Below are 21,221 nucleotides of genomic sequence, written 5' to 3'. Positions count from 1 at the left end.
TGGAAAGCTAGTGCTTCTTTGTTTAGGTCTAACTTCTTTAATAAAGAAGTAAAATTTTTAAGAAGTGTATTGGAAGATAATTATTGTTCTTCTCTTAACCCTAAGTAATATATATTAGTTTTGTTAAGACTGCTAACTTTTAAGCTGTGTTTTATGGGAAACGAATTGAAATAATTGCACTTAATTTTATCTTAAGGGAAGTGAAAGTTTTGAATCTTTTTTTTCATACAGCAAAGGGAGACTGTTTCAATACTGAAAGTTAAAATTTTTCTTTGGGTTACTGACGCTTACTTAATGATGACACTAAGAAAAAAATAAGTCATTTGATTTTCATTGGTATTTAGGTGTCTTGAATCCTGTCTTGAATCAGAATGGTTCTGTTTAGAAGAATCTGGTAAAATTAGGGATTCCTTAAAATCTGTGCTTTAAAAGGCCTATTTCTTTGCTTTGAGAATCCAGTTTCTTTCTTTTCCACCTTCAAGGCTGAATAAGTGTTGCATATTCTTGTATAATTGTTGGTGAATTGTTATTAATTCAAGTGAAATATAATTTGCAGTGAAAATAAGAGCTATAGGACCCTTAAGTTAATGAAGCAGCATTTCTTGGCTCAGTATTTTACAGTAGCATATCTAGTCAGAATTCATATTTTTTTCCAGTACCTCTGATAGTTATTTCTACTTTTTATTGAAAATCAGCCTTCATAACTGCCTATTCATTTTCTTTATTAAGAAACTGTATTGTTTCTTTGTTCCATCTTGTTAATTTCATGTCAATATCCCCTGCTCACAATCACAAGATGATAACTTCAGTGACAGCTATGCTGTGAAATACTCATTTTAAAGATTAATAGTTACTACTTCCAAAAAATGAGAATTTTCAGAATCCTTTGAAGTTAATTCACCCTTGTAGAAATGTTCTTCCGGGCACCTGGCTGGCTTAGTTGGTGGAGTATACAACTCTTGATCTTGGGGTGATGGGTTCGAGGCTCATGTTGGATGTAGAGATTACTTATGAATAAAATCTTCAAAAGAAAAAAAAAGAAAAAGAAATGTTTTTCTATTCCTGTTTCTAGTCAAAGCAGTCTTTTTGTATTTGTATCTATATAAACTATGAAGGCTTTTACCTGGAACTGTGAGAAGTAAAGTATCTTTATTTGGAGACAAATAATTGTTCCCTTCTCCTTTCTTTTTTTTTTTTTTTTTTTAAAGATTTTATTTATTTATTTGACAGAGAGAGATCACCAGTAGGCAGAGAGGCAGGAAAGAGAGAGGAGGAAGCAGGGTCCCTGCTGAGCAGAGAGCCCGATGTGGGACTCGATCCCAGGACCCTGAGATCATGACCTGAGCCGAAGGCAGCGGCTTAACCCACTGAGCCACCCAGGCGCCCCATCCCTTCTCCTTTCTTAACTGAATAAAATTGAGAGGTTTTAGAGTGAACTCCTTTTCTTTTTTTTTCTTTTAAAGATTTATTTATTTATTTGACAGAGATCACAAGTAGGCAGACAGGCAGGCAGAGAGAGAGGAGGAAGCAGGCTCCCTGCTGAGCACAGAGCCGATGCCGGGCTCGATCCCAGGACTCTGGGATCATGACCTGAGCCAAAGGCAGAGGCTTTAACCCACTGAGCTACCCAGGCGCCCCTGAACTCCTTTTCTTAATATTCATAGAAGAATCCTAATGATGATGTAATAGAATTGGAGATGTTTGGGCAGGATGCTTCTGCTTTTTTAAACACAAAGGTGTGGGGGTTTGGGGATTGTTTTATGTCTTTTTCTCTTTTAAAATTTTATGCATTTAATTAGAGAGAGAGAGAGAGAGCACACACACGAGCAAGGGAGGGGTTCTGGGGAGAGGGAGAAAGAATCCCAGACAGACTCCACACTGAGAGCAGAGCCTGAGGCAGACTTCAATCCCATAACCATGAGATCATGACTTGAGGTGAAGTCAAGAGTCCGATGCTTAACTGACTGAGCCACCCATTGGCCCCATGTTTTACGTCTTTGATACAATGGTGGTGGTAATAGTTTTTGTTGTTGCTTTTTTAAAATAAGTATTTGGTTGCTGATAATCCACAGATTGTTTTTGAAGTGTATTCTTGCCCCCTTTGCTATTAATGCATATTCATATATTTTCCAAAGAAAAGGATTTTTTTTTTAAGGATTTTATTTATTTATTTGAGAGACAGAGATCACAGGTAGGCTGAAAGGCAGGCAGACAGAGACAGATGGGGAAGCAGGCTCCCTGCTGAGCAGAAAGCCCATTGTGGGGCTTGATCCCAGCACCCTGGGATCATGACCTGAGCCAAAGGCAGAGGCTTTAACCCACCGAGCCACCCAGGCACCCCAAAAGAAAAGAATTTTACTGTAAATACTGTCTATAGCTATCTCTTTAAATTTAGCCATACATTTTGGATAATTTTTTGATGCTCTTAAGTATTCTACAGCAAAGTATTTCACTATGCATTTATTGTAGCTTAGCCAGTCTTGCTGTTTGACCTGTGCAGAATTACAGTAGGTAACTGTTTTGATTGTGGTGTATTATCCCATGTGATCCTCATAAATACTGCTTGGTGTAGGTATTTTTATCACCTATTTATAGGTATAAACTGAACCCAGAGATGTTAAGTAATTTGCCCAGATTTTTTAGCTAATTATAATGATGAAGATAATGATAATAGCATTCAGTTATTTGCCAGACACAGTGCTCTGTTCTTTTCATACATGGTTTCATTTAACTCTGACAAGGACCCAAAATGAGGTAGACTCTATTAAATCACTTTTTACAGGAGAAACAGGCTCAGTGAGATTAGGTACTTATTCATGGTCATAGTTCCAACAAGTAGTACCTGTTTATGACTCCTTTCTAAAATTATGCAGTTGATAGTTTTTGTCCTGCTTTCAACCTCTGCTTATTTCTGAGGAAATAAGTAAAACTTCTAGCAGTGAAAGACACTTCCCAGCAAGTTGTCTATCTATCTTGGTTGCCTCATCTCTAAAGTATGAATGGTAATCTCCTTTTATAGCGTTGTCCTATTAAGTGATGACATGTGCAAAGCACACAGGCTTTATAGTAGTGCTCAACAAATATTCCTGCTATTATTATTTTATCCTGATTATGTAGATTTTTATTCCAGTTATAAAAGCAATAAATGCATATTATAGAAAATGTAGAAAAATATAAAGGAGCTGAGAAAGTAATCAGTCTCACTACTAATGACATTTTGAGAGACTTCCAGAAGATGAATATTTTTTATATTTAGATTTTTTTTTCTTTTTAAAGATTTTATTTATTTGAGAGAGGGAGAGAGCAAGGGGACACAAGCAGGGGGAGGGGCAGGCAGAGGGAGAAGCCGACTACCTGCTGAGCAAGGAACCAGATGCAGGACTCCATCCCAGGACACAGATCATGACCTGAGGCGAAGGCAGACTCTTAACTGATTGCGCCCCCCCCCCCCATTTAGATCTTTCACTACAAATGATATACTGGAATTTTTTGTTTATGGGAATATCTCTTCTGATTAATTTCTTCAGGAAGAATAGAGACTGTGATTTTATGTACTATCACAGTTCCTGGCCCACAGTAGGTACTCCTTAAATACTTGAATTGTACTATTAGAGCTTTTGTGATTTTTCAGTTTCTCATCATTAATAACTATCTTCTGCATTTTAAAAAAAAGATTATGAAATGATTTGAGTGAAAAAATAAAGATGGTAGATATGCAGTATGGCTTCAGGAAGACTGAGTTTGCTCTATTTTTGGACGAAGTGGTTAGGTACAGCCGTTAAACGTGCTGAGAGCTGAGTAAGAACATTGTGAAATTACATTCTAAAGGTCAGAAACAATTGTTTAATGACTACAGCCTTGAAACAGATGGTTGTCAAAACTTTGCCAGGAAAAAAGTTCAGCAGTAAATTGGCATAGCTCTCTAATCGCTGAATGCCTTCCTGTCAGCCTATGGCAGTAAGTGGGAGCTTTTGCCTCCTCCTAAGAAGGTGGTGTCTGGATGCCATGACCCTTTTGGAGTAATGGCTTCCCTTTAAATCTGAAGTTCTTTCATTGGAAAATATTAAATTGTCCGTGCATAAAGAATTTAGAAGTGGGTGATAGTATGCAAAATCATGAAAACTTAACAATCTGGAACATCAGGGATTCTTACTTAGTAACCTGTGAATACTGCTTTGGGATATTACTGAAAGCCTTCCCTGTGAATATGAGAGGAACATTCAGACCAAGGTTCTAAGTTAACTTATAAATTATTTTGACTTAAATGAAAATAGAATAGCTAAATAATAGTTGTAATAAAAAATATCTGAAATTGGGTGTGTGGTAACTCTGGAGTTACCTGCCAGAGTCATTAAGACTTAAAACTTCATTTTTACAAGCATGTATAAGCATTGAAAGTGAAATGGGTGTAAAAAGGAATTCACAGAAAATTAGCTCTCCCACTTTTTTAAAAAGCTGCTTTAAGTATGTTTTTATTATGTGCAGCTATTTTAATGAATGGATTAAATACAATTTCAAGTTCAGTTCAGTGTTTCTCACTTGATACACGTCGTTACTAAGGGCTTTGACTTTGACCTTACAAAGTCCTCATTCTGCACATTTCATACTGCACCGTTCATACTGCACAATTACTCAGGTTATAGTGGCTTTCAGTACATGTGAGTGCCAGTTTATGCTGCTCCTTAGGTGAAATAAGGAACTTTTTGTTGACTGTGCTTAAGTGCAGGAATTTGAGATGTGAATGGAGGGTGCCCTGAGGCAGAGATGTTAGCTAAGGGTAGTGTTGATGTATACACTGCTTGCCAGGTCTTCATTTCCAGATGAGTTGAAAAAGGAACAAGATGAAGTTTTAAATTTTAGGATAATATCCCCTTTCAGTAACTGTTGCTTTTACATTGCCAGCTATTAGAGTTTTGCTTCTTTTTTTTTTTTTTTTTTTAAAGATTTTATTTATTTATTTGACAGAGAGAAATTACAAGTACACTGAGAGGCAGGCAGAGAGAGAGAGAAGGAAGCAGGCTCCCTGCTGAGCAGAGAGCCCGACGTGGGACTCGATCCCAGGACCCTGAGATCATGACCTGAGCCGAAGGCAGCGGCTTAACCCACTGAGCCACCCAGGCGCCCTAGAGTTTTGCTTCTTTTTGATAAGTATTCCAGCAGTGACAACTTAAAACAATCATATTACTATCCATATTACAACCATATTACTATTAATACTGTGTATGAGAAAATATGGGTAGTGTTTTACTTTATAAAAATTAGTCATTCATTTTAGAGAATTCTAGAGATACATATAAACTTAATGTTAAAAATACTATACTTTCCCAGTGACATTTGTTTCATGGTGTTTTCATTATGAAAACAGTTTTTTGTTAAATTTCTGTGCTAAAGAAAATACAAATACTCAAAGACCACATCCCTCTTATACCATCACTTCTGTCTGATTAAAATTACTGACAGATTTCTCCGTTAGTGTTTATTTTAAAATGTAAATATTAAGGATTCTGACACTAAATGCAGGTGGTAGAAAGATCTGAATTTTTCTGATTTCACAGAGTTAAAGAACCAGTGTGAATAGGCTTTTCTTTTTGTTATATTTGTCTTTTGATTTTTTTTTTCCTATTTACAAAAGTAAATCTTTTTCTTAGAAAAAAATTAGAACATAAAATTCTGTTTTGAGGGGCGCCTGGGTGGCTTAGTTTTAAGCATTTGACTTTTGCTTTTGGCTGGGGTCATGATCTCTCAGGGTCTTGAGATGGAGCCCTGTATTGGGCTCTGCACTGGCTGTGGATCCTGCTTAGAATTTTCTCTCTCCCTTTCTCCCTCCCCGTGCTTGCACTTCCTCTCTCTCTAAAATAAATATATAAGATCTTTTTAAGAACATTTTATTTTGGTTCTTAAACTGCATAATAATTGACTTATTAGTGCTATGAATGCTGATTTTGCTAGGCTAAAAATGGGAATGAGAGCATTATTTGAACAAGGAAAACAAAAGGTATATGTAAGTGCTCTGTGAGTGTGTGTTACAGTAAAGGGTAGACTCTAGGGTTCTGCAGCCTTGATGAGAGAATTAAAGATGCTTTTAATATTTCATTTTAATAAGTGAAGCTAGTTCAGCATTTAGAAGGTCTTTGTAGTTTGCCTTACACGTCTTTCACCTTTATTTTTTACTGGTTTAACATAAATCCTGGACTTGAGACAAATGGGTCTTGTCCATACTCCCTGACGCACTATGTCCTTTGAAACCTCAGGGCTCCACTTTTAGGCGGTTTCTTTTGCCCCTGGAGACGTCCCCCTTTCACTATTGCAAATACTACGCCCCTCAAAGCTCTTCAAGAGCTACCTACAAGAACATGTTTTTAATATTTTAAAAATCCACCACATCCTTGAAGATTACAACTTGATCATACTCGGTGTTTCATAATTATTGAGTGAATTATTATGAACATTTTAGATTATTTGTAGTATTTTTATACAATGATAGGAATTTGTCTCAACTCTCATATGGGTTATTGTACAAGCAAATATGGTAATACCATTATTTTTTAAAAAGATTTACTGGGGTACCTGAGTGGTTCAGTCGGTAGGGCATCTGCCTTCCACTTAGGTCATGGTCCCAGGGTTCTGGCATTGAGCCCCATGTTGGGCCCCTGCTTAGCAGGGAGTCTGCTTCTCCCTCTCTCTCCCACCGTACTTGTGTGTTTTCTCACTATCTTTTTCTCTCTCAAATAAATAAATACTTAAAAAAATTTTTTTTTAAATTTATTTTAGAGAGCTTGAGCAGGGGGAGGAGCAGAGAGAGAGAAAGAAAGGGAAGCAAACTCCCCAGATCGGGGTGAGTGGCTTGATCTCGACAACCAGAGCTGACATCAGGAGTCCGATGCCTAGCCTACCTGACTGAGGCACCCAGGCACTCCTGTACTAATTCCTTTAGAACAGGGTTTCTCAGTGAGGAGTGCTGTTGACATTTTGGGTTGGATAATTCTTTGTTGTGGAGGGGTTGTCCTTTATGTTGTAGGATGTTTAGTAGCATCCCTAACCCCCACCCCAGTTGTGAGGACCAACAATAGCTATAAAAGTTGCCAAATCACCCTTGGTTGAGAGCAGTTCATTGGAAGAAAAAAGCATATGGATTTCAGGATTCTTAATTATAGCTTGTAGTGTGTATGCATGTTGTTTTTGAAGGGTGGCTTTTAAGTAGAAATAAAATGTTTCAGAGTTCTTCAAATTTAACCTTGTATAATTCAAGGAAATCATCTCGGGCACTATTAATTCTTAAAAATTTTTATGACTTAAGGAAATTGCATTTGTTTTTTACTGTTTTGTATATTTTACCTGAAATAATAAATTTTATTTGGTGTTTCCTCCAGATTGAAATTAAAATGAAAAAGACAGAGGCTGTGAGATGGGAAAAGCTAGAGGGGCAAGGAGATGTGCCTAAACCAAAACAGTTCATAGCAGGTTTGTTGTCTGGCCTTGATGAGCTTTAAATTGTGTTATATACTTGAAGTTAAATAGTAATGAGCATTTTTTCTATTTTCATTATTTATGTTCCCAAGAACAACAGATACAGTGAGTGCAGTAAGATTGCTCTGTAATGAATACAAAGTGCCTTTTATGTAAAGTTTCTACCTTCTTTAATTCTTCAGCTGAGAATAAGAGTGAATGCCTGCATAAACCCTGAGGGGGTTGCGTTTTTATTGTTTACCCAGTCGCTGTATGACATTAGTTGAGGGTTGTTTTTGTGTGTTGCCCTTTCCTATTGCTTCTTTTTGGATTGTAAGTGGATTAGAGGTTTATTCTGCTGAAATAATTTTCTCCTCTTCGCTCTCCTTTTTATTTATTCCTTTCTATTTCTTCTGATATTGTCAACTCTAATTTCTTGGACTTTCAGGGCTTCGCAGAGTAAAATACCTAACCCATTTCACTCTATTGCTCTTAAAGAAGTGCTCACAAACAGGTCATGAAAACCTAAGAAAAGCCCAGAAGAGTGAAAACTAGGGTTGATTGTTTTTAACCCTATAAGGAACAGGCTACTTACTTGGGATCAATTTTAAGCCTATGCAAAAGACAGCTATTTTTCTAATGGAATGATTAATCTGCTTAGATAACTGTTAGAATTACAGTCTGAGAGTATGTTTTATAGCAATGCCCTCATTAAGGAAAGGAGAGAAAATTTTTTTGATTAATGTTCTGATTTGATGACTAAAATGCTACTTATAGATTTTTTCACTGCTCTTTCTGTAACAGAAAACAGATTTCTTATGGCACCTTTTAGAAAACACAGCCAACAAATCATTCATTATATATTTTTAATTTATTTTTACTTTTTTATTCATTATATTTTATTTTTATTTTGAAATAATTTTAGATGTCCCTAGAAGTTGCAGAAATGATAAGTTCTCATGTACCCTTCACCCAGCTTCCCTGCATAATAACATCACAACTAGTCTGTTGTGTAATTAGCAAAACCAGAAAATTGACACCAACAGATAATTTTTTAAGGATTGAAATATTTGAAGTGGGTATGTAGGCTGTTAAGCTTCTGCTTTACGTTTTATGTGAAAGATAGAGGAAAGATGTTATGTGATTCTTTTGGGTCTGACTCCCAGAGATTTGGGGGCTGAGGTTTATATAGAGCTCAAAAAGCATTTAAAAAACAAAACCAAAAAACTTTAAATCTTACTCAGTTCTAACAACAGTCCTCTGTAGGAGGCAGCCCTGTTTTGCAGGGTCTAAAAGTAAGCAACTTGCTTAAGATTACCCAGCAATTTTTGTGGTCTAGGACTAAACCCTGGTCTTCAGGGTCTTGGTCTGGTTCTTATATAAACCCTGTATGTGATGCTGGTTGTTGCTGCATCTTTTAACAATGGAAGAAAGTCTCTGCTGACCTGAGAATCTTTGCAGTTATTTGATATTATAATGAATGAACAAGGAAGTTAGGTTACCCATCCATTCCTAAGTAGTTTATCCACCATCTACTGGTGTTAAAGTTTTCTGAGATTAAATATGGAGATTTTTTTAGTGTTGTAGTTGCAGAGTTTTTCTAAACTCAATGCCTTGTATATTTCATATGCTTTTCCTTCTGTCTTGTTATATTTTTGTAAGGAATTGATATGCTTGTCAGATTCCCATGTCCTGCAAGCTGGAGAGTGCAGATAAGGGCAAGTTGTTTAACCTTTCTGGACCAGTTTTCTTATCTGTAAAATGGAGGTTAGAATCTGTTCCCTTTCTTCTAGGGAGTCAGCATTAGGATTAATTAAACCCATGCATTTTTAGGCTCTTGATTTAATACGACATACTTTTTTTTGCTTTCTTTGGCTACTAGTGAAAATGCACGTAGATAGAGAGGGGATTACTGGTAGAAAAGGGTAGATCGGAAAACTGTATACTTACACTAAAAAAAACTATGTGGGGTGCTGTTTGGTTTTGTTTCTCTGGGGAGATAGACAGGGAGGAAGTTGGCTTACAGGTGAAAAGAAGGGATGGAACAGCAGACTGAACAGTTGGTAGTTTCTCATTTTTGAACTATGTTGAGGAAAGAGGGACATGTTGTGTGTCCTAATTTATTAATAGGAAAACTTTGAGTCAGGTTTTTTAAAGCTCTGTGGCTACACTGTCCAGTATAGTGACCACATGTACCTGCTGAACATTTGAAAATGACTGGTTTGGATTGAGTTGTGCTGGAAGTATAAAATACCAGATTTTGAAGACTCTGAAAGAACATAAACTGTCTTCTTAATATATTTATATTGATTCATGTTGAAGTGATACCGTTTTGTGTATGTAGGTTAAAAATATATTACTAGAATGCATTTCACCTGATTCTTTTTAGTAACATGGCTACTAGAAATTTTTAAATTATGTATGTGGCTCACATTTGTGGCCTGTGTAGTATTTCCATTGGAGAGTGAACACAACTGCTCTTATAGCTACTAGGTAGATTACTTTTTAATTACTCGGGTGCCACCATCTTGATTCCCTTAGTCTTTGGGATAGCCCTGGCAGTGCCCTGAGCTGCTGAGCCAGTCAGTAGCCTCTCTGGTTTTAAGCAGCCTTGGTTTACCTCAGTGTGCCCTACAGGTACTATTATTTTCTGTGTGTGCATGAGTGAGCATTGAACTCTAAATGATCACATGGTGTATTTTTCAACATTCAAGAATTGCTTATTATTTCCTATTGAAGTAATTAATAATTTAATGTGGGGAGAGGATGGAGTCTTAACTCACCGTCTAATGGCATGGATAATTATATTTTCAGTTTATCTCTACTCTGAAAGAGAGATGCAGCTCAAAAAAGCCACGTTTTTAACATTTATTAAAATTTACTTAGAAATTTCTTAATGAAGCATTATTTAAAAACCCTTTTTAGAGTTGTACTATCTCAGCAACTTTTCTGTAAATATAAAAGTTCTAATATATTTCTCACTCAGTTCCCTCATTTTTAATACAAAGAGTGTTTTTAATCTAATTCTGTAATATGTACCAAAAACATATACTTCATTAGATTTTGCTCAGAAGAAATTCCTGGATTTTACATTACACTGATTCAGTTTGTAAAAGTGTAAATCTGATTATTGATTTATATATCAGAAAGACATTTATTATGAAATTTAGTGACCTAAACTATTTTCTACGATGTTCTGTATGTCATGGTCACAAAGTTTACATATTCTTGACATAATCATCATATGTTGATTAATCACATCTATCCTTTTTACTCCGTAGATGTAAAGAACTTATATCCATCATCATCTCATTATACCAGAAATTGGGATAAATTGGTTGGTGAGATCAAAGAAGAAGAAAAAAATGAGAAGTTGGAGGGAGATGCAGCTTTAAACAAACTGTTCCAGCAGATCTATTCAGATGGTTCTGATGAAGTGAAACGTGCTATGAACAAATCATTTGTAAGAACATAAGCTTGAAAAACATATACTGTGGTAGTACTCCAGAAATTTTAACAGAAAGATTAATTAGGCAGTTTGAAACCATATTGCATGTACTATGGTTGGGAGGCCTTTTTGAATAGGCTTCATCTGAACATTTCTTTCTGCTCTAAACTAAGAGTAATAATTTGGGAAGTTGGAAACTTGTCGGGGAGTTGAGACGCAAGTGGTTTATTCCAAATATTTTTTAGTTACTGAGTTAGAACTTGGCTTAAGGAAATACTCTAATTACTCTAGTCGGATTTATCACAATAGCTAAAGGAATCTCCATTAGAACCATATATAGTGGCCTCAGCGTCAGAGATGAAGAATATAGACAGGAAACTGCCAGAACAGTGTTTGGCAAGTAGAAGGTGCACATTAATTACTCATTGGTTTGTTAATGATTTATCTGTTGATTAAGGAAATAAGCCCCAGGACAACATAAATACCACCTGAATTCAAGGCCTCAAGTTCTGAGATTTTTAATAACACGTTATCTCTATAAAACTAGGTCGATGATTTTCCTGTAGTTGTAGTCATTTGACTTTTATCAGTAGTTTTGGAAATGTCACTTTCTTCTAAGGCATTTATATTCAAATTAGTATTTAGTTAATAAATGTCTTGGAGACTCAGATATTCCACAGAAGTTACTGTGTTGTAACTGCTCGTGATTGAGCATTTCACTGCTAATTTAAAAAAGTGTTTCTAATTAAACTTTTTATGTTGAAATAATTACAGATTTATATGCAGTTGTAGGAAATAATGTAGATAGAGATCCCTTGTATCCTTTACGCAGTGTCCCCTAGTGGAATCATCTTGCAGAACTACAGTAGTGTATCACAACCATGATATTGACAGTTCAGATGAAGAACATTTCCACTGCCACAGGGATTCCTTCACTGTAGTCATTTTGTAGCTATACACACTTCCTCCACCCTGCCCTTCCTTAATTCCTGACACCACTAATCTGACAGGTCTTTGTGAGATACATAGTTTGCAGATATTTTCTCTCAGTCTGTACTTTGACTTTTTGTTTTCTTAATAGTCTTTTGCAGAACTAAAGTATTCAATTTTGATGAAGTTCAATTTATCAGTGTTTCATTTTATGGATTATGCTTTTATTATCAAGTCTGGAACTCTTTGCCTAGTCTTAGATCTGAAAGATTTTCTCCTGCGTTTTTCTTTCAATAAGTTTTATGGTTTTACATAATATGTTGAAGTCCATAATCCATCTTGAGTTAGTTTTTTTTATATGAAGTTGAGATGTAGGTTGAGGTTTTTTGTATGTTTTGTTTTTAGCCTGCCTGTGTTCATTTGCACCAGAACCATTTGTTGAAAAAACTCTTTCTAACATTGAATTGTTTTTTTGTTTCTCAAAAGTTACTTGAGTATATTTGTCAGTTTCTGAGTTCTCTTTTTTATCGACCTACATGTCTCCCTCCGTTAATACTATAGTCTTGATTATCTCAGTTATGTAAATTTTGAATCCAGGAAGAGTCATTCCTTCTGTTTTGTTAGTCATTTTCAAAATTGTTTTAGATACTCTAGTTCTTTTGCTCTTCCTCATTAACTTTAGAATATTTTGTGTATATATATCAAAACATCCTCTTAGGTATCGCATTGGACTATCTATCAATTTGGAGAGATTGACATTTTTACTGTGTTGAATCTGCCAGTTCATTTATTTAGATCTTTGATTCTTTCATCAGCGTTGTGCAGTTTTCTACATGTAAATCCTAAATGTTTTGCAAGAGATACCTAAGTATTCTTTTTTGAGTGATTGTAAATTGTATTGTATATTTAACTTTGGTGTCCTTGTGCTAGTGTTTAGAAATACAGTTGGTTTTTTGTTTATCTTATATTCTGTGACCTTGCTAAACTTGTTTATTCTAGGAAATCTTTTGGTAAGTGTGAGTTTCTATGTAGATAGTCATATTTTCAAGTAAGGACTTTTAAATCTGATATTTGTGACTTTCATCTTCTTTTTTTTGCTTTATTGCAACGGCTGGAACTTCTGGCACTATGTTGAATAAGAGTGGTGAGAGTGGACATTTATGCCTTGTTCCGATTTTAAGGGAAAAACCAGTCTTCCACCATTAATTACAGTGTTAGTGGTAGATTTTTTGCAGATGCTCTATCAGGTTGAAGGTCTCTATTCCTTGTGAGATTTTTATCATGAATGGCTGTTGACTTTTTGGAAGATAGCTGTTAGGTTCATCTATACCAACACCGCACAGCTAGCTGTGCTTTTTTGGCATTGATTAAAATGATTATGTGATTTTTCTTCTTTAATCTGTTACAATGGGGATTTTATATGATTAGTATATTTCAGCTAAAACCCTGCTAGAATAGGCACCATAAACACACACAATAGAAAACAGAAAGTCAAATCAATAATCTAATTCACATCTGAACAACCTAAGAAGATAGCAAAATAAACCCAAAGCAAGCAGATGGAAGAAAATAACAAAGAACAGAAATGAATGAAATTTATAATAAAAATTATATTTATTGCATCCTTGGGATAAGCTTCACCTGGTCATGGTGTATAATTCCTTTTATATATATCTCTCAGTTCTACTTTCAGATACTTTGTCAAGGATGTTTTAATCTATGTTCATAAGCGATACATTTTTTTTTTTTTTTGTATGTCTTTGTCTGATTTTGGTATCTCTGTAATACTAACTTCATAAAATGAATTGGGAAGTACTCTACTGTTTTTTGGAAGAGATTGTGTAGAAGTGGTGTTAATTTTTCTTTAAACTAGTAAAATCATCTGGGCCTGGACATTTCTTTTTTGTCAAGATTTTAAATTACTTAAGTATTCTAGGGGTGCCTTGTGTGGCTTAGTGGGTTAGGCCTCTGCCTTCGGCTTAGGTCATGCTCTCGGGGTCCTGGGATCGAGCCCCGCATCGGGCTCTCTGCTTGGCGGGGAGATTGCTTCTCCTTCTGTCTCTGCCACCTCTCTGCCTACTAGTGCTCTCTCTCTCTGTCAAATAAAATAAAAAATAAAAATAAATTACTTAATTATTCTAATAGCTTTGTAGGACTGTTCCAGTTACCTATTTCATATCATTGAATGACCTGTTTCAGTTTGTGTTTTTGAGCATTTTATTCTATTTAGTTTGTCTAACCTGTCAATGTTGGTAGTATTTTCTTACTATTTTTATTTTGCTATCTACAGGGTCTGTAGTGATATTCCATTTCATTCCTATGGCGGTAATTCGTATCTTTTCAGTCTTGATACAGAGGTTTGTCAATGTCAGTGAATTTTTTTCTTTCCACAAAATCAGCCCTTTGTTGACTTAAGAATATATTTTCTTCTATTTTTTATTATAAATTTCATTCATTTCATAAATTTCCCTTTTAGCAGGGTTTTAGCTGTCTCTCACAAATTCTAATGTTATATTGTCATTCAGTTTAATATGTATTTTTATTTCAGTTGAGACTTCATCACATGGATTGTTTAGAAGTGTGTTGTTCAGTTCCCAAATGTTTGGAGATTTTCCTGTTACCTTATTGGTTTCTGATTTCATTCCATTGTGATTTGAGATTACGTACAACGTGATTTACATTGTTTCATTGCCCAGCATTCAGTCTATCTCAAGTTTATGTTTCGCTTGAAAAGAAGTTGTATTCTGTTGTTGGAAGGAATGTTCTGTAGTTGTCTGTTAGATCTTGTTGCTTGATACTGTTGTTGAATTCCTCTGTATCCTTGCTGATTTTGTCTTATTGTTCTGTCAATTTTTGCTTCACATATTTTGTAGCTCTGTTTGGTTCATATGCATTTAGGATTGCTGTATCTTCATGGTAGATTGACCTTTTTATCATATATACATGTCATTCTCTAGCTCTGGTAATTTTCTTTGCTCTGATACTAATGTAGCCAATTCTCCTGTCTTTGATTAATCTTTGCATGATGTGTTGTTCCATTCTTTTATTTCCAACCTGTCTATATCATATTTAAGTTGATTCCTTCTGTTTTAAAGTGAGTACCTTGGAGATAGCATATAGTTGGGTTGTTTTTCATCTCTTCTGCCAGTCTCTGTCTTTTAATTGATGTATTCAGATAATTTACATTAAATGTAATTATTGATACATTAGGACTTTAATTCTGCCATTTTCTTTTTTTTGTTCTGTGTTTTTTGTTTTTCCTGCCTTCCTCTGAGTACTTTTAAATGGTTTTTAGTTTCATTTTTATTTATTTGTAAATTTTTTAGTGTTTCTTCTTTGTAAAGGACTTTTAGTGGTTGCTTTGTATGCTAGCTATATTATACATAGCTTATCATAGTTTACTGGTGTTATTTTAAAAAGATTTTATTTATTTATTTGATAGAGAGAGAGGGATCACAAGTAGGCAGAGAAGCAGGCAGAGAGAGAGGGGGAAGCAGGCTCCCTACCTAGCAGAGAGCCCGGCATGAGATCATAACCTGAGCCGAAGGCAGAGGCTCAACCCACTGAGCCACCCAGGCGCCCGACCTGGTGTCATTTTTTTTGTCAGTTTGAAGTGTAGAAACCTTACCACCCCCCCTTATGTCCCTTTACCCTTTATCATTTATAATTTTCACAAGTATTTCTTCTACATACTTTTAGAACCACATTATACAGCATTATATTTTCATTCAGCTTTCAAACATAATTTAGAAAGCTCGAGAAAAAAGCAAATTCTATTTTATTTGTTGTCTTTTTTTCATTTCTAATGTTCTAAGATTCTGTCATTAGATTTTTCTTATTTTAGAGAACTTTCTTTAGGCATTCTTTTTATTTTATTATTATTATTATTTTTTAAGTAGGCTCCATATCTGGAGTGGAGCCCAGTGTGGGTTTGAACTCAAGACCTGAGCTGAAGTTGAGTCGTATGCTTAACCAACTGAGCCACTCACGTGCCCCCTGGCATTCTTTAGATCTGCCTGTGACAGATTCTCTGTCAGCAGGGATTTCTTTAGTTTTATTCTGATTGGGGTTTGTTGAATGTATAGGTTTATATGTCTTTCCAAATTTGGGAAATATTCAGCCATTATTTCATTGAGTATTTTTTCAGATCTACCCTCTTTGTCTTCTTCCTAGAACCTGATGATATAAGATAAATATTTTGTCACAGTTTCACACATCCCTGGGACTTTCTTCATTTTATTTCTCTTTTTTCTCTGTTCTTTTGATTAGGTGATTTATATTGTCCTGTTTTCAGGTTCACTGATTCTTTCTCTATCCGTTCTCTTCTGTTCTTTAGCCTGTCTACTTAACCTTTTTACTTCAGCTGTAGTTTTTAATTCGAAAACATTCGATGGTTCTTTATATCTTTTTTCTTTGCTGAATTTTTTTATTTTTCATTTGTTTCAAGCAAGTTCATGATTTCTAGTTAAAGCATTTTTTATTATGACTACTTTAAAATCTTTTGTCAGATAATTTTAGCATTTATCATATCTCTCAATTAGCCTCTGTTGGTTGTCTTCTTTCTTGAAAAAAATAGAATCTGAAATTTTCCTTCTTTTTTTTTTTTGACCAGCAATAAGTGATTTTTCAGTTGAAACTGGGATGTTTTCGTGTTCTGCAGTGCGACGGCATCTTATTTAAATCCTCTATCTTAGGGATGCCTGGGTGGCTCATCTGGTTAAGCATCTCCCTTCAGCTCAGGTCATAAACCAGGGTCCTGAAATCGAGTCCTACATCAGGCTTTCTGCTCCTCAGGGAGCCTGCTTCTCCCTCTACCTGCCGCTCTCCATTCTTGTGCATGCTCTTTCTCTCTCTGGCAATAAATAAATAAAGTCTTTAAAAATAATAAATCCTCCCATCGTATTTGGCTTTCTCTGCCAGTCATTCTGTCAGAGGACAGGAAGGCACTGCCTCATTATTGTTAGGTGGAGGTAGAAATCCAGCATGCTAATCAGCCTCCTTAGACATCCCAGAGCATCTCTTTGTTACTACTGGGAGTGGGATATAGATAGCTATATGGTTTTCACTGATACCACAGGTGGCAGAGGAGGTGGGTTCATGATAGCCGAGCATGGATGGAAGTCTGGGCTCCTCACTCAGCCTTTACTGGCCTTGAGCGTGGATGGGACCACAGGTTTTTCTGTGGTGTCTAGTGCAGTAGAGCAATTATAACATAAAACTTTTCTGTCTTCCTAAGCTATCTTTTTGTCTTTCTTCATCGTTTAGCTAGAGAAACCAGGTTTCTCTTCAAGATTTTTTGTTTGTGTGCCTCTTAGTGTTTCTAGCTTCTTTAGGAGCAACTCTAGGACATGAGGCAAAAAGGAAAACCCAGGGGACTCACCACCATGTTATGTTGTTCCTTGGCTCCCAAGGTCCTTAGCTGATCTTCTTCCCTTCATCTTTTAGAGTCTTAACGTTTGTTTACATATATATAATGTCCAAGGTTTTTAGTAGTACTTAGGAAAAAGAATAGGATAAAGTATATCTACTCTGTGTCCCCAGGAAGGGAAGTTAGTTTCTTTATTGACTTTTTTAAGGGTATGCTAGAAAGAATAGCAGTGTGTGAAATTTCAAAGATAGATTATAGAATCTGCATCCATTTTCATACAGAGGCTTTACTAATAGTGAATGAACCACGTACACCCATAAAACAAGCCGTCTAAAACATACCAAGTACTTCCGGAAAGACAAGCAAAGTAGACTTTGTCATCTATGATCTTGCAGTCTAATCGGGACAAAAAGACCAACATGTACAAAATAATGAGAGGGAAATGCTAAATTGCACTGTAGTCCATAAAGAAAGAGGGGGAAATAAATGTCATCAGTAATATCAGATTATAAGCTAAATTTGCTTTCTTCATCTTCATAGGAGTAGTTTATTATATAGAATTTATCTCTTTTCAAATTTTTCAAAGTTTTAAAATTCCACCTAGTTACTTTACTATACATGTAATATTAGTTTCAGGTGTACAGAATAGTGATTCAGCACTTCCGTATACCACCCAGTACTCACCACAAGTGTACTCCCTATTCCTTATCCCCTGTTTAGCCCATGGCCCCATCCACCTCCCGTCTGGTAACCATCAGTTCTCTGTATCTAGGTATCCATTCTTTCGTTTCTTAAATTTGCCCTTTTTTTGTTTGTTTCTTAAATTCCACATATTAGTGAAATCACATGGTATCTATCTCTGACTGACTTATTTCAGTTAGCATAATACTCTCTAGCTCCATCCATGTCATTGTGAATGGCAAGATTTGGTTCTTTTGCGTTTGTGTGTGTGGCTGGGCAATAATTCATTGTGTATGTATACCACTTTTTCTTTTTTCTTCTCAGATGTGGGTCAGGATTAGATTAGGGTTTTATGGCCAGAGTTAGGGTTAGGGCCCGGGTAAGGGTATATGCCTTGTATCTGCAATTTAGAGAACTCGCTAGAGGACTCGGTGACATTAGGATTGGGGTTAGGGCTTAGGGCTAAGGTTAGGGGTTTATGATGTTAGTGGGTTTGTATTAATGAGAGAGTATGTTACTTGAATGACAGTTTCTACACAGTGTAGTTCAGTGAGGTACGCACAAGGCCCATGCTGTATGCTGTTAACGTGTTTACATACACTTATATCTGAATGAAAGAAGACGTTACTTAAAACATACACTGTACACTTCCACTCAGGTAAGAATAGGTCTGTTCTCATATGCTTCTACACATTACATTTACAAACATACATATCAGTATTTTATTTGAAGTCTACCACGTGCCCAACCATTGTGGCTTAGATCTAGGATGTAAGTGTTAGAAAAATATGTTACTTGCCTTGTTGGAGCTCTCAGCTTTAGTAGGAACCAAGGATACTAAGCAGATAAAGCAGACCCTTAAAATTCTTAACAGTGTAGTGTGATGCATATTGCATTAATGGTAATTATGATCATAAAGAATACAAATTCTACAAAAGTAGAGTCCTGATTAGGGTCAAAGGAGGCCACAGAGAAATGGTGATATGTCATGTTTAGAGGATAGCTAAAGAGTATGGAAAATAAATGGGTGGCAAAGAACATCTCATGCAAAGCAACCCATGTAAGGGAGCTTGACAGGAAGTGTGAGGCATGGGGTTACATGGAGGTTCCAGTGTAGTAGTGGGGTTTATAACTATATACAGATGCCAGTAGCACAGCTGATTATGTAAAAATGTTTAGATTTTGAGAATTCACACTTTTTTTCTGTGATCCAAGTCAGTTTAATTTTTAATTGCATTAAGATAACAAATGTCCACAGAGTTTTTTAGAATGTACTTATGAATATGCTAAAGTTGTTGGTAGGTGGTAAATTCTATTAATGGTAAATAGATAATCAATTCTTTAGTGAGATACACATTTTATGTACTCATGCGTATGCACATTGATTTGAAAACTTTCCAGCATTCCCTTGTATATATTTGCCACATTAAGGGGATCTTAAAAGCTCTGTCCAATTTGTAAAGAAAGCGTTTACTTTGCCTGGTCTTTACTATCTTTAACAAAAGAGATTAGTCATTTTCTTGGGGAGCCAATTTTGTTTTCATCAGAAGGTAGATTTTCCACATTTACCTCAATTCTGGTTAGCCGAGAGAGCTGAGCTTTTTATTTATGGCTGTGTATGAACATGATGCCTTCTGCCTAATTTATCTGGAAAGTCTAAAATTAAATCAAAGTATTGTCTTATGTTTATATTGAGCCAAACATAGCTTATATTTAGAACACTATACTTGAAACAGTTTTAGAAAAATACTCTGTTTTGATTATATGGTCGAAGGATTAATCTATTTTTATTTCTTATTACAGATGGAGTCTGGTGGTACAGTTTTGAGTACCAACTGGTCTGATGTAGGTAAAAGGAAAGTTGAAATCAATCCTCCTGATGATATGGAATGGAAAAAGTACTAAATAAATTAATTTGCTATCACTGTATTGCATATATTCACCTATGCCCATTGTGTATAAATATCGCATTCTTGAATTTTGAACTCTGAGTATCTTTTTGAAAGGTTATACCTCTTTACCTCTTTGTGCTTTAAAAATCATTTTCCTCCCAAGTGTTAAAAGATTCTAATGAAGAACGAAGATCGTATTTTAACACTTTTGTCCTTAAGGATTTCAGACATGCCGAAATGGAATGAAGTATCATTTGCTACTGGATAGGTTAGTTCTACCTAGTTATGGAAGTGGAAAAATCATTAATGGGATATCTTGGGTTATTGCCTTATTTTTGATGGAGTATTCTGTTAATAATTTATTAGATTTGGCAGTTTGGGTGAGCACAGATTTTTTTCAACTTCCATGTTACATTGTTTGCTTTTAAAAAATGCTTTTGGATGGAGTTGTAAATACAATTTTTCTATGAAGAAGCTTGGTTTATTTACCTTTTTCTTAAGTTTTATAATGAGAACTTTGAGAAATTATCACAGGGAATTCCTGTTTCGTTATTTTTATGGGAAATATTTGTAATTACACTGAGATTGTGGTCCTTACCTTCCAAATCCTGTATAAAACATGAGACCTGAGTTTAACATGCTGCAAATTTATCCATACTGAAGGATAATCTGTGAAATTGGGTCTAAGAGTTATTTAGGAAAGCCCAATGCTACTTCTGGCTGGGGTTTTTTTGTTGACTTTTTGTTTGTTTTGTTTTGTTGGGTTTGGCCCCCTTCCCCGCATCAGGAGGTTTAAAATTACTGATGGTTTGTTTTGTTTTGTTATTTTGAATTTTTTTTTTCTATATTTTTTTCTTTATTAGAGTATTTCTCATCTCACATCTCCATGATTACTTTGGTTTCAGTGGTTTAAGGTAGCTGCTGAGAGAATAAATTAATAGGTATATATTTAGTATGTACTCTATTTCTAGAGTAAATAGATACCATGGGAATACAAAAAGTAAAGACACATTCATTAACTTCAAAAAGCTTATAATCTAGCAGAGAAAAAATTAGCATTCATGAAAGAATTATGGAATGGCTGATTGCTGAACTCATTATAAATAGAGTCTTGAGACAGAAAAATAGTGTGTTATGATTAAAATTCTTTGCAGTCTGAACTGTTACAAAGTATAGGCCAGTGATGACCTATAGGTCTGACTTTGCTTTTTGACCATAATTGTTGAATTGTTGAGGTTGGTGTCTGTTAGATCTCACAGTGCGTTAAGGCATTCCTGTATCCTCCTAGCTTAGGATAAGGTAGATCAGAGGCAAATCAGGCATTGAGTCAGCCTCAGAAAGAGTGAGAATTCAGTCCCTTCCATCTATTCGTTTGACTTGAAATGTAGCAGGGTTCATGAGGAAAATGGTGGTGGGGTGATACCTGACTACCCAAACCTCTTACAACCTATAAATG

At 35.5% G+C, this 21,221-nt stretch overlaps 1 protein-coding gene across 1 annotated transcript in view; it reads left to right on the top strand.

Annotated features, from left to right (window-relative positions):
• Positions 1-19,815, top strand: part of SUGT1 (SGT1 homolog, MIS12 kinetochore complex assembly cochaperone) — a 40,677-nt gene extending 20,862 nt beyond the window's left edge. The window contains exons 11-13 of the mRNA XM_032314490.1: positions 7,371-7,461; positions 10,728-10,909; positions 19,677-19,815. Coding sequence (XP_032170381.1) covers positions 7,371-7,461; positions 10,728-10,909; positions 19,677-19,778 — 375 coding nt within the window. The 3' untranslated portion in view covers positions 19,779-19,815. The remainder of the gene's footprint in view (positions 1-7,370; positions 7,462-10,727; positions 10,910-19,676) is intronic.
• The last annotated feature ends 1,406 nt before the right edge of the window (positions 19,816-21,221 follow it).

Source organism: Mustela erminea, chromosome 15 (genome assembly GCF_009829155.1).
Source record: "Mustela erminea isolate mMusErm1 chromosome 15, mMusErm1.Pri, whole genome shotgun sequence".
Classification (NCBI taxonomy): Eukaryota; Metazoa; Chordata; class Mammalia; order Carnivora; family Mustelidae; genus Mustela; species Mustela erminea.
This window is presented reverse-complemented; position numbering and strand designations above follow the sequence as displayed.